Here is a 13,062-nt window from a genome sequence, read left to right as displayed (position 1 = left end):
AATTTTATGTGAAAATTATAGTTAAAAATTATTAAATAATTTAATAAATTTAATTAAATTATCATCTAACGATTTTTAATTATCAACTTTACATGAAATTAACTACACCTAAATTTTCATTTTCTTTCGACATTAGTGAGTTTAATTGTACAATAATGGGTTATTGAACTAATCATTTTAGTTAGGGTGTTCACAGGATACAGGTAACTCGACCACCTGTCCAAACTGACCCGACCTAATTATATTGGTTTTGGATCCGATGGGTAATCAAATACATTTGGATGAGATTCGATCAAATCTGACCTTAATTGGTTCGGTTATCGATTTTAAGATTGCGGAATCAAACCAATTCAATTATTTGATTAGTTTAATATTAATTAAAAAATAAATAAAATCTAATAATATATATGGTGAAAACTCAGGTGCAGTCGACTTTACGTGAAGTTGATAATTGAGAGTCGTTAGATAATTTAACTGATTTGACTAAATTTTCATTTAACGGTTCTCAACTATCACATGAAAAACTATCAATTTCATGTGAAAGCATGAGTTTCCACCAATATATATACATATTTATCTTTTAACCTTTAAATCTTTTAATTTATAATAGTTATTTAAGTTTAAATTGATCATATATTCTTTAACTATATAGTTAGAAAAATCATGCCATTATTCCTGTTTTAACTATATGCACTCGAGTCAGAAAGGTCTTTCATTGAAGAAGCAAAATTGGATTGCCAAGATATGGTGCAACACCAGATGAAGTGATACAAGTGATTGAGTAAGAAGAGTCTTTTACTCTTCAAAAGTTTGAAGCTATCAATGACTCTTTGGATGAGGGTTTGAACAAGAACAATGACAATGATGATATAGATATAAGTGCCAATTTCATAGCCAAAGTGCCAAACATATAAGAGCCACTTGTAAACTGATGATAAAGGAAAAGTTTGGTAAAGAAATAATTAATGAAGATAAAGGGGAATAAGAAGACAAGGAGAACAGAGGTTGAAGAAGAATCAAAGTCAAACAAATAATGAGAGAAAATTAGGATTTTAAAGACCAAATTGGGTACAAATACATTCCTGGTCATGTCAACTAGCTGTTGCAGCGTCCAGCGAGGCAGGAAGGGTGCCACTTCAACACTTCGTTTGTCCAGTCATCGCCAAAAAAGGTTGAGGGACTACAATGGTGTCCGAACCTAAATCTGGAAGACCACTATAGGTAATTTTAAATTTCGGAAACCAAAACAGATAATCGCATGATTCTCAGAGACCATTATAAAAATTTCCTATGATTTTGCATGGTCAAAACTCAAAATAATGTCATCAATCACTTTTGAGGTACCGTGTTGTTCCTATTTGAAGCAACTACCTATCATAAAGAGATAAATTACAAATGATACCCAAATGCACAAGGTGAAATACAGATATGTAGAAATAAATAAAATGGATCAATGTGATGTTAGAAACAAAATCAATGACAACTATGATTCCACGATCCTTTCGGTCATAACATCACCAGAGCCAAAAATGCCCCCACAACGGATATCAAATACTGAAGACTACACATTTGCATGTTCGAAGATGCTTTCGAGGGGCTTGAAGGTCCAAGTGCCGTCGGAGCCAAACTCATTCCACCACCACTCGAGTTAGAACTGCCATCAAGATTCAATGCCCAAAATCAGATATAAGATTTCTTTAAAAAAGGGTAACAATTATTCTTAAATCAAATAAACTGAAGCATGGATGTGCATGGATTAAGATTTTATACCTTCCAGTGTATATACAGGATCCATAACCTGCAATGGATTACAATGAATTAATTGCTTAGGTAACTTTCTAAGGAATAAGCTAATAGGAACCAGGACACTAAATTCAACATGCTGTCCATGGTATATAGTAAACATAAAATGATACAAATTCCATGGCATCTTAGTAAGCATGCAATTTGAAAATAACAATGTGCGCAAATCCAAGGAAAGAACTCGGAAGTGATAAAAGTGTACGATACCAAAAGATTAGAGTTAAAATAGAAACAAAAATATATCAACTTACTAGGATCCCTTGTAGTAATTGTAGCAGTTCCATCAAAGTCGCATGTTCCTCCAGTACTATGAGTTTTCTGATAATAATCATTAAAAGCAAAAGAGGCGTGGCTTTTCACATTATTTGGGAGATAGCATGGCTGCCCTTGTTGAATAGCGGCACAGTTTGCTCCACCTTGTCCACAAGCATAGTTCAGGCCAGCTTGCAACTTATCACTGTCTGCACCATCTTTTGCCACACAAAAAACTGATGCAGATGTTCCATTAATCTGGCCAGAAGTACTTAAACTCAACGGATAAATAGCACTACCATTAGAATAAAAGATTCCCCAATTTTTTTCTGATATTGGTCCATTCCTCTTGTCTTCATTAAATAGTTCATATATGTATGCACTTATAGGCATGTTCACCTGACTAGGGGGCCCTGAATCATTCAGGACTCGCCGAATCAGGTTATTGTTGTATGTCTCAGCATTTCCTACAGTAGCATCTGGTTCATTTGATCCACCCAACGATGGCCAGCCAGTCTCAGTCACAACAACAGGTATATCACTGAAATCTAAGGCATCTATAGAATAATAGGCAGCGTCCACCATAGCATCAAACATGCTGTTATAGTGGAATAGAGTGTTTGGGTCAACAATTTGCTTCACCGAAGGAAGGGGTTTGAAAAGAGCATATTCAATCGGGAAAATGCCGTCTCCTTTAGTGTATCCATAATAAGGGTAGGCATTTAACATGAAAGAGGAATTTGTGTTCTTCAAAAACTGAAGCAGTTGGACCATTGTAGAGTTCCATGAAGAGTTAAAGGTGGCAGTAGAAGGAGGAAAAGGCTTGGGGATAATATCCATAGAGTGTGGTGTTGAGACTTTGACCCGAAAGTTGAGGTTTGCAGCAACCAGGGCTTTGTGAAGAGAATTCATGGCAGGAACCAGAACCGGGGCAACATTCGGGATTGTCGAAAGAACCTCACTGCCAACTGCTACTGCTGTGATATTAGTTGAAGGCACATAAGCAAGTACATTTTTATTAATCCAGGCTGCAGCTGCTGATGGAGATTCTCCTATTCTTAGTACCTCCTCATTGGTGACACCAACAATTACTTCAATACTAGTGTTTGAAAGGGCTTGTAGTAAGTGAGTGTCGGCATCATATAGACGAACATGAGTAATTTGATGGGCCTTTAGTATCGCAACAACATTTGAAGCAGCCAGCAGGTCAGAAACATCAGTTCCAATGTTTACGCCAACAAATCCACCTATAAGTTCCAGTTGATCCAAATCAACAACTGATTGTAACAATTCCATATCATACAGTACAGGAAAACACCCCCATATTTTATGTTCAATAAACAAACAAGCAAACATAAGAGACTCAGCATTCAGCTTGCAGGGTTAATGATTTCACAGTTAGAATCCTAATAGACAAGGAGATGTACCGGTAACAAAAGTAGGTTGCAATCATTTAAAAAGTATCCCCCTTTGGTCCTCTTCAGAGCCCCTATTCCTCTAACACCCAATTGATGAACAAGACCAAGCTTAGATTATGAATGATACCGTTAAAAGTATATGGACAGAATCCCCTAAGAAGCAAGCTTAGTATATTGGCAGGACTTATCTTGGGAATGCCATAGAATTGATATAAAATCCAGTCTCACAGCCAATGCCATGATAAATTTCATTTTAAGACTAATTATTTTGTAAAGGGGAAGAGTTTTAAGTCTGTAAGAAGGCATGCTTATTGTTTAGGCTGCAGATACGAACCATTTGGTGTTGAGTATTGATTCAAAGCCTGGTTTGGATCAACATGATAATAATATCTTGGACATTTTCCAAAGTGAGATCGCTAAAAAAAACAGAGATGTATGATTATAAATTACCTGATGCAGTGGTTAGCATAGCTAGTGTGAGCAGAAAGACATTTGTGAGACATTTTTTAAGATTCATCACATCCAATATCATCTCAGCCGGCAAGTTCAACCCAAAATTACTGCCAATCAAAGCCTGCACAACCAGACTTCAGCAAATAATAAAACATGTGATATACAACATATCGCATAAAAAATATTTCTATAAATTCTGAAAAATGTTATACTATTTGCTATTTTGTTTAAGTCTCAACTTCTCTTAGTGGACCTCTATCAACATTATTCATGGACCATGAGAAACAATTTCTCTCATGGTATATTATTTCCATGCAACAACATTTGTAACATCTAGCATTTCCTTAGAACTGTCAGGCATCAAACTAAACTATGCATTGCCATTCAGATTACAGCCCAGCATAACTTACAAAAAGTACTTAATTCATAGTTCACATTTCTACAACAAATTCAATAACCTCAGAGTTTGTTCCTCTAGAATTCTTATGGGCACAGCCACTCAGGAAGTTTAATTAAGTCATGTGGTGCCTCTTCATTATCTGCATCTGGACTTTGTTCTTCTCCATAACCATTTTTATGTTATAGCAAATTTTATCAAGAAAGGTAAAAAAGAAAACGAAGAGCAATGGGGGCCTAGCTTCATACCAAAAAAAAGGGTTTACATTTTACCATGAAACGAAAAGAAGCATGCAGGAGTTGCTAAAAGAAAAATGCAATAAATGACTAAATGAAGCTACATGTATAAAAATGTAAAGAAAACCTGATCTAAATATAGAAACCCTGTAAGAGTTAGTGTTGTTGAGTAGCTCCTCTTCTCGCTCAGGTAAGTGAGTGATTGATGACTTGGAGAGTTGAAGCAGAACAGAGAAGCCACCCAGCAGCGGCGGCAGAAGAAGAAAACCCCTGCAGCAATTCAATTCCATTCAAATTTCAAAACCCACATGGTTAAAAAGTAGTAGCCATAATGGAAGATTCAAGTTCACATTTCCCAACACACGCACAATTTTTGTTTAAAATAAAAAAAGGAAAGGGAAAACATAGAGACACACGAACACATACCGCAAGGTTTTCACACTTTGGTAGGTAGTAGGAGAAGAGTTAGTGATTGAAATGTGAATGTGATGATGATGGAGAGTGTGTTGTGTTGAAGAGTGAGTGAAGTGTTTACGAGAATGAAGAGAGTGAAGACAGTGAAGTATCGTTCGCATTAGTGAAGAGTGAAGAGAGTGAAGAGGTATTAAGTGCACAGCTAAACGACAAAAACAACAACAGCTCAACATCACTGCCGTTTATTTAGGCTTCTCTAGCCTCTTCTGTCTTCCTCTTCCCTTCTCATCATTTTGAAATTATTATATTTTAGAGAAATGCTATTGAATACATATATTATGTGAATTAAGTCTAACTAAATTTAACAATAAAATTTAGGTGAGTGAGTGTATAAAAGTGATGGGAATTATTTTTGTTGATGTCCAACTCACTTAATTTGGTTGACAACCAAATTTGTCCGTTTATCAAAAATTTAAATATTAATAAAATTAATTATAAAAAATTAAAATTAATTTTATACTTGTAAAAAATAGATTTTTACAGATAAAATTATTCAAATCTTAAAAAATTAAATAAAATTTTTAAATTATTCTCTAATATAACTTAACTCTTACTTTTAATTTTATTTTCCATCATTACTCTTCTCATTTCAAATCTTACCACATTTCTCATGCCTAACTACTATCATCACTGTGATCATCACCGTGATTATTACTATCTTTCTTCCTCCCTATACTAGTTCCAAAGTTCAATCTAGAACAAGAGTATAACAAGAGTTAGCAGAACCATTAGAAGAACAATAACTAGGCAGCGGCGCTGGCAGCTACTGCACTACCACATGGCCTAATTGCTCAGCCGCAACAAACCCCAAAATAGGCCAAGCTTGAATGTTGAAATACGACGTTGCATTTGCTGGAAAAGTTCAATCAAGTTAGTCTTTTTGGCAATCAAGTTCAACCAAATTAGTTCACATTCAATAAAAATTACTTTTATTAGTAAGAGTATGAATAAATACTCCAACTAGGTGAATGTTTCCGCTTTCCTCTCCTCCTCCTCCTCCTTCTTTTTCGCGTTTCCTCTTCTTCTTCTTCGCGTGTTTTCTTCTCATTGTCGTTCTTTAATTGCTGTTGTTGTTGCTGCATTTTTTTCCTCCTTCTCTTCATAGTGATTTTGCAGCATTATGAGTTTCTTCTTCTTCTTTATTTGATTTTTTTATTTTTATTTTTGTTAAAAGAATAAAACCAGAAAAATAATGAGAAGGTAAAATAAGAAGATGATGAACAAGAAAAGAAGAAAAAGATTATGATAATGATGAAGAAGAAATAGGAGGAGTTTTGAGTTCGGTGCATTCTGGATTTGAATTTCGGTGCATTATAGTCTTAACTTGTTTTAAACCGAGTTTGTTTGTGTATCGTCATTATTAAGAAATTTCGGTGCACTCTGGATTTGAACTATTATACATATAAAAAGAAGACAACAATAACGATGATAATAATGATGATGGAGGAGGAGGAGGAGATCGAAGAAATTCAAATGAGGAGGAGGAGGAGGAGGAGCAGATAGAGGTGGTGGTGACAACAACGATAATGAAGGAGAAATATGAGAAAAAATATGAGGAAGAGAAGGAAGAGTTTTGAGTTATCATTTAGTAATTTCGGTGCATTTTGGATTTAATTTTGGTGCATTATGGATTTAATTTCTGAGTTTGTTTGTGTGTCATCGTTATTAAAAAATTTTGGTGCATTCTAAATTTGAACTATTATACATATTAGAAGAAGACGACGATGATGACAATAACAATAACGATGATAATAATAATGATTATGGAGGAGGATGTGGAAAAGAAAGGAGGACGAAGAAAATCAAGTGAGAAAAGAAAGAGGAGGAGAAGGAGATGGAGGTGATAGCGTGGTGGTGGTGACAATGACAACAATAAAAGAGAAAGATGGAGAAAAAAAAAGAGAAGAAGAAGAAGTAGCATCATGGATAGAAAAAAGAAGAAAATAAATTAAAAAAAAAAACAAAATTCACAAAGAAAGAAGCCATCAAAAGATAATTACATATAATGACATGTTTAGTAAAAAAGTAGTTAAAAATAATAGCATGTGAATGTCAATTAAGTTATACTAATTTTATTGAACTTAGAGCATTATTCTGGCTCAATTTTATAGAAATGGAGGCCATGTGTGTGCTATGCGTGAAATATGGAGATATGGGGGACTTCACAGATATGTGGGACAGTTTGGTCGTGAGGAACTCGGACCGTGCGAGTTCTTTGGATTAAAATTTTTTGCAACAAATCGCACGGTCCGTTTTGTGGTGGAGTGGAAAAATTTTGGGTATTGAAATCGTACCCTACGATTTCTTCAGTAGGGAATTTGTTCACATATCGCACCGTCCGTGTTCTTCATGGATAGTTCTAGTTGACGCACACTGAACATGGACCCTCCGTTTTGTGGAAGGGGTAAGAATACTCGGATGGTCCGAGTTCGTTTCCATTTTTTTTTTGTTCAGTTAACCTAGTCGAAGGGTGCGAGTTCCTTAACCATGCTGATATAAAAGAGTGAAGAGTTAGTGGTGGGAGCTCACTTCCGCCTTCTTCATTGTTAGCGGCTGCTTCCTCTCTTCTTCCATCTGGGTTCTTAGTTTTGAGTTTGAAGGTGTAGTTGGTAAGGCTAAGCTTATGCTTTTTTTTGTTGAGTGAAAAAAATGAGTGACAGAGTATTGCTAAAAATATATTATTTTGGTCAGATTTTGTTACAAACGAGTGAAGGAGTAAAATTTATTTGTGAAAACCCATTAGATCTTGTTATTCCTTTTATTATCTCATTTGAAGAACTCAAATGTGTAATCTGTGAAAAGATTAATTCTGAGCGGGCAAGAAAGATATCATGTATCCTATACAGATATCCTGTACCGGTGTTTGGTGGATTCATCCAGTATCAAACGAAAATATGTGACGGATGAAGCGAGCATGCAGGAAATGTTTTCAATGTATATTGAAAATCGGTGTCAGACCTCATTCATCGAGTTGTATGTTGAGTTTGAACAATCTGAGGCTGACCGGAATATTCTATGGGAAGAATATAATAGTGACAGTGAAGAAGAGTTCGAAAGCAACTACGAATTTGCTGGTCCAGATGGAGATGAAGATCAAGGTGACGGAACCATGGCCCCAGATGTGACAGAAGTGGCAAATGCACTCGCAAACGAAGTGCCGTTTGAGGAGCCATCATTCATGCGAGTGTTGGACTTGGAAGCCATGCATGTTCCGAAATATCCGGAATATATGACTGCAGGTAAAGTAACCGTGGTATTAGGATTTTTTTAGTTAGACATTGATTGAGTTATGAATAATTCACTTTTTATTTACCATTAGTTAGTCATGCGCTGAATGTAGTAGTTGTTAGGATGGAACCGGGTTAATAAAATATTTACCACTAATAGAAAATATTTTTTTTTAACTGCTATATGCTACTAGTATTTATTAGAATATAATATTTAAATTCTCTCTAATATGGTTATTACAAAATGCGTGAGTTTGTGGACATTATTATTTGCACAGGTTCGACCCAATGTACGGTGCAATCTCTTTGAACCGGACCGGTCTTACTTTGACGGTTGAACCGGCCGGTCTGCTCTAGTTTTTACATTTGCTGCTTATGTTCTTATTTTCTTTAGAGTGACATAATAACATGTTGCAAAGTCTGGAGTTATAGCATACTGGTTGCAGTGAAATTTGATTTACCTTTAGAATCGCTTATGAAATACCTGTGTATTAATGAATTTTTTTTTCAATGGTGGCTGTCGCAGCAGAAGTTCCTATTGTCGCAGACGGTGAATTTGCCATTGGTATGGAGTTCAGTTCCAGAGAAGCTGTTATTAAGGCGGTAAAAGAGTATACGATACGACGAAGCGTAGACTACCGGGTGTATGAGTCTGAGCCATTGACATTTTATGCCAAGTGTACACAGTATGGGTCAGGGTGTGATTGGGTTATCAGGGTTAGCTTGATTAGCAGGAAGTACTGTTGGGTTATAAGGAGGTATAATGGTAGCCACACCTGTACCAGGGCCACCATTTCACAGGATCATTCGAAACTGGATTCTGTCACAATTGCAGAAGCAATAAAACCACTGGTTGAGGCTGACCCCTCCTTAAAGGTAAAATCGGTTATTGCAGAAGTGCAATCGAAGTTCAACTACACCGTGAGCTACCGAAAAGCATGGTTGGCTAAGCAAAGGACAGTAGAAAAAATATTTGGAGGTTGGGAAGCATCTTATGAGGCGTTGCCTATATGGTTCGAGGCCATGTGTCACAAGGAGCCACATGCTGTTGTCCACTTTGAAACTATGCCTGCATATCAAGGCGATGACTTGGTGGGTGATATTCGGGTACTGCATCGTGTATTTTGGAGTTATTACCCTTGTATAAGGGCATTCAGACATTGTAAGCCAATTGTCCAGGTGGATGGGACTCACTTGTACGGAAAGTATAAGGGTTGTCTGCTTGTGGCAGTTTCACAGGATGGTAATAACAATATCATCCCAATTGCGTTTGCTATTGTGGAGGGAGAGACTTCTGATGCATGGCATTTTTTTCTTAGTAACCTGCGTCAACATGTTGTGACTCGGGATGATGTCGGTCTAATATCCGACAGGCACGAGTCCATCAATGCAGCTGTGGAGCGCAGTAACGGAGCTTGGTCACCGCCTAGAGCTTTTCATATGTTTTGCATCAAGCATATAGAGTCAAATTTTCTGAGAAAGTTCAAGGCCCCGTACCTCCAAAAATTGGTCGTCAACATTGGTAACCATTTATTAGATTTAATTAAATTATTAACGGATTCTTCCCTAAATAATTCTATTGAGAACGATTACTTTTCTTTCTATTCGTTGTGACCTACCAGGATATTCGAGGACGGTGCGGGAGTACGAAGTGCGTTACCAGCGGTTACGGGAACGTGGCGAGGCGTACACAAACTGGTTAAACCGAATTCTTCGCGAACAGTACGCGTTGGCTTTTGATGGTGGGTACCGATGGGGTCACATGACGACGAACCTAGTGGAGTGCATCAATTCAGTTTTGAAGGGTGCACGCAATCTTCCCATCACTGCTCTTGTGAAGGCAACATTCTACAGACTAAACGAGTTGTTCACCTGAAAAAGAGCGGAGGCGGAAGCCCGGATCAATGCTGGCCATGTGTTTTCTGATATCGTGACATCGAAGTTGCATGCAAACCAACTTGCATCAGGAAACATCCAGGTTAGTTGCTTTGACCGCCGGAATGAGGTATTCGAGGTTCGTGAGATGCCGAGCGGGCTGGAGTTTACAGTTGATCTACGTGGCCTTCGATGTGACTGTGGTGAGTTCCAGGTGGACCGGATCCCCTACAGACATGTGTTCGCATGTTGTGCCAACCAGCGACTGGATTGGCAACTATATGTGCATGATGTGTATAAGATGGACCAAGTGCGGCGGGTGTACCGAGCTAGGTTTAGGCCACTAGGTAATCCTGCCACATGGCCTGCTTATAACGGACCTCGGTTCATACCAAATCCGTACCTGAGACGGGTCACGAAAGGTCGCCCCAAGATGACGCGCTTTTTGAATGAGATGGACACCCGGATGTTACGTCGTCCCAGGCGATGTACACTATGTGGGGCTGAGGGACATAGTCGTAGCAGATGCCGTCAGTCCGCTGGTTCAAATACCAACAGAGATGCCCCCTAGGTTATAGCTTTAAGATGATCTTGTATAATATAACCTGATTGAGCAATCTGAGTTAACATGATCTGCTATATGTAACCTTATAAATTATGACAATCTACTATTATCACATATCTGTTGCGTTATATAATATGATGGTTAATACATCAATACATCAATATCTTTATGAATATATTTGTATTTTATGAAACATTATTACATACTCCAGATGGTTAATACATCAGAAAGTTCATAACAACTAGGTGATAATAAACATACAATATAATCTTACCATAATCCAAGTCATTAATACATAATGTCCAACATATAGAAATTACTCAATACAAAATCCAACACATACAAACTCCAACACATACAGAGTCCAACACATAGAAATTACCCTAAACATAACTCCACAACTACTTTCTCATTGCCCACTTTACATCCTTCACAAAGTTCTTGCATTTCTTGGCCGCTTTTTTGAAGACAGAAGGAGTGAAGCGATTAGCACTCTGACGTGGCGGATCAATCCTCAGATTGTAACCTTTGACGTTGTCCTCTGGAGTGTCCGCCTGACCTGTATACAATTTTGAATAAACAAGTATATGCAGCACATTACATATTCATTACCAACATAGCTACCACAAACCAAGAAGGATAACCAAGTCAAAGATGCCATGTATGATTAAAAAATAAAAAACATTATCGTTTATGTAAATCAAAATAGTTAACACGATACCATCGTTACGAGATTCTTCATCCTCATCGAACTCTTCAATCTCATCATCCTCACCATCGCCCTCGTCATCCGGGTCGTCAACTAGATAAGCATCGGTTTCTTGTTAGAGTGTGTTGGTGTCTTCCTCAATGAGTCCCATGTTACAACGGTTAGGATTTTGACTATTGAGAACACCTCGTCCACCCTCACTCTTACTTGAGTCATCAACAGATACGAACCCCCCGGAAGCAACGGAAGAGGTATGGCCTGGAAATCTCGCATCCAATGAATACCTGCCTGGCATGAACTCAGGCTGATGGCCATGTTGTGATTGTGCGGCATCTGCAGCCATGAACCCAAGCAACTGGCTAAAAGAACCTCCTTCGCCTGTTTCAAACTGTGACATACCCCAATATTGTTGCTGCATTGGAAATGATGGCGTGAACTGTGTATGAGGTACAAACTGGTTCGAGGCCTGAGGTTGTTCTTGTGGAAGCGGATTTGGAGGAGATATATGCGGCTCCTGTTCTTCGTTGTCCTCATTCATATCCTGACTACCCTCATCGGTATCCTGATTACCCTCATCCATATCCTCATTACCCCCATCCTCTTCACCCACAAGATTTGACAAGGCTAAGCAGTTCCCAAATTTTGCTCGGTACCAGTTCATGTAAGTATCCAATGGATGTTGTGAAGGGATGGGAAGCTCAGAAAGAACGTAGTGATACCTGTTTGTCCAATGCATAACCCAAATTGAATGACTCGGTGCCGTGGCCCAGTTCAGATTCTTAGGACCAGTGAGGACCTCCTCATGCGCCTTATCCAGATTCTGCTCCTGACTAGGTACTCCCTGAACGAGACCGAACTGTCACCTTACCCTATCGGTGGCATGCCACTCGATACATTCAAAGGAAACCAATGGAACTGTAGCGCTTTGATGAATGGATTTTTTATGGTATAGAATTTCACAAATGAAATCTCGTTGAAGTATAGTCTCTAAACCAACAATAATCCTTTCATGCAAAATTTGTTTGTCACAAGTACAAACCCCTAAAATCTATAAACCGAAGTATTTAAATCTCGGGTCTTATGCATTGATTCTTATTGAGCTTCATTTTGGGGCATTTTGTCCCCTTTATTGCTCTTCTTTTTTTTCTTTCTTTTTCTACATACATTTTTTTCTTTTCTTTTCTTTTTTTATTTTTCACTTTTATTTCTTTTTCTTTTCATTTTTTTTCTTTTTTCTTTCAAACTATACACAAGAACATCAATGCATAAGGTCTATACATTTAATCAATACATGAGTATGTACCAATTCCCCAATATAAAAATACAAAATACAAACACCCTTTTATCCCAACCAATGTCCCAAAGTTTTTCCACTCTTGGATGACACTCACACTCACTAGCCTAAGCCAATCAAAGATCCAAATAAAGGACATTCATTGTTTTCCGCTTTAAGGCTTGTAATGTGCTAAAGTAAGAACAAGTGGGTTAAGCGTAGGCTCAAAATTGGCTAACAAAGGAGAGTAAAAGGTAGGACTATTTGGATAAGTGAGCTAATGAAATGATGGCCTCAATCATATAAATACATGAACACAAGGAATAATGGGACATATAGATTCAAACAAATCAAAGATTACAATCATAGAAAGAGAACAA

At 37.5% G+C, this 13,062-nt stretch overlaps 1 protein-coding gene across 2 annotated transcripts; it reads right to left on the bottom strand.

The window, feature by feature from the left end:
• Positions 1,257-5,138, bottom strand: LOC107629462 (glucan endo-1,3-beta-glucosidase 4). Of its 2 annotated transcripts, none has more exons than XM_016332264.2 (6): positions 4,986-5,138; positions 4,687-4,829; positions 3,924-4,060; positions 2,055-3,302; positions 1,771-1,798; positions 1,257-1,654 (listed from the first exon to the last, which is right to left on the bottom strand). In XM_016332264.2, the coding sequence occupies exons 3-6, from the start codon at positions 4,003-4,005 to the stop codon at positions 1,507-1,509; spliced, it is 1,506 nt and encodes a 501-aa protein (XP_016187750.1). In that variant the 5' UTR covers positions 4,006-4,060; positions 4,687-4,829; positions 4,986-5,138; the 3' UTR covers positions 1,257-1,506. The 2 variants fall into 2 exon arrangements, with proteins under 2 accessions (XP_016187750.1, XP_016187749.1); XM_016332263.2 differs by having other exon boundaries at positions 3,924-4,047.

The sequence above is a fragment of the Arachis ipaensis genome, chromosome B03 (genome assembly GCF_000816755.2).
Source record: "Arachis ipaensis cultivar K30076 chromosome B03, Araip1.1, whole genome shotgun sequence".
Taxonomy (NCBI): Eukaryota; Viridiplantae; Streptophyta; class Magnoliopsida; order Fabales; family Fabaceae; genus Arachis; species Arachis ipaensis.
Note: the sequence above shows the minus strand (reverse complement) of the source record. Positions and strands in the feature narration are given on the sequence as shown.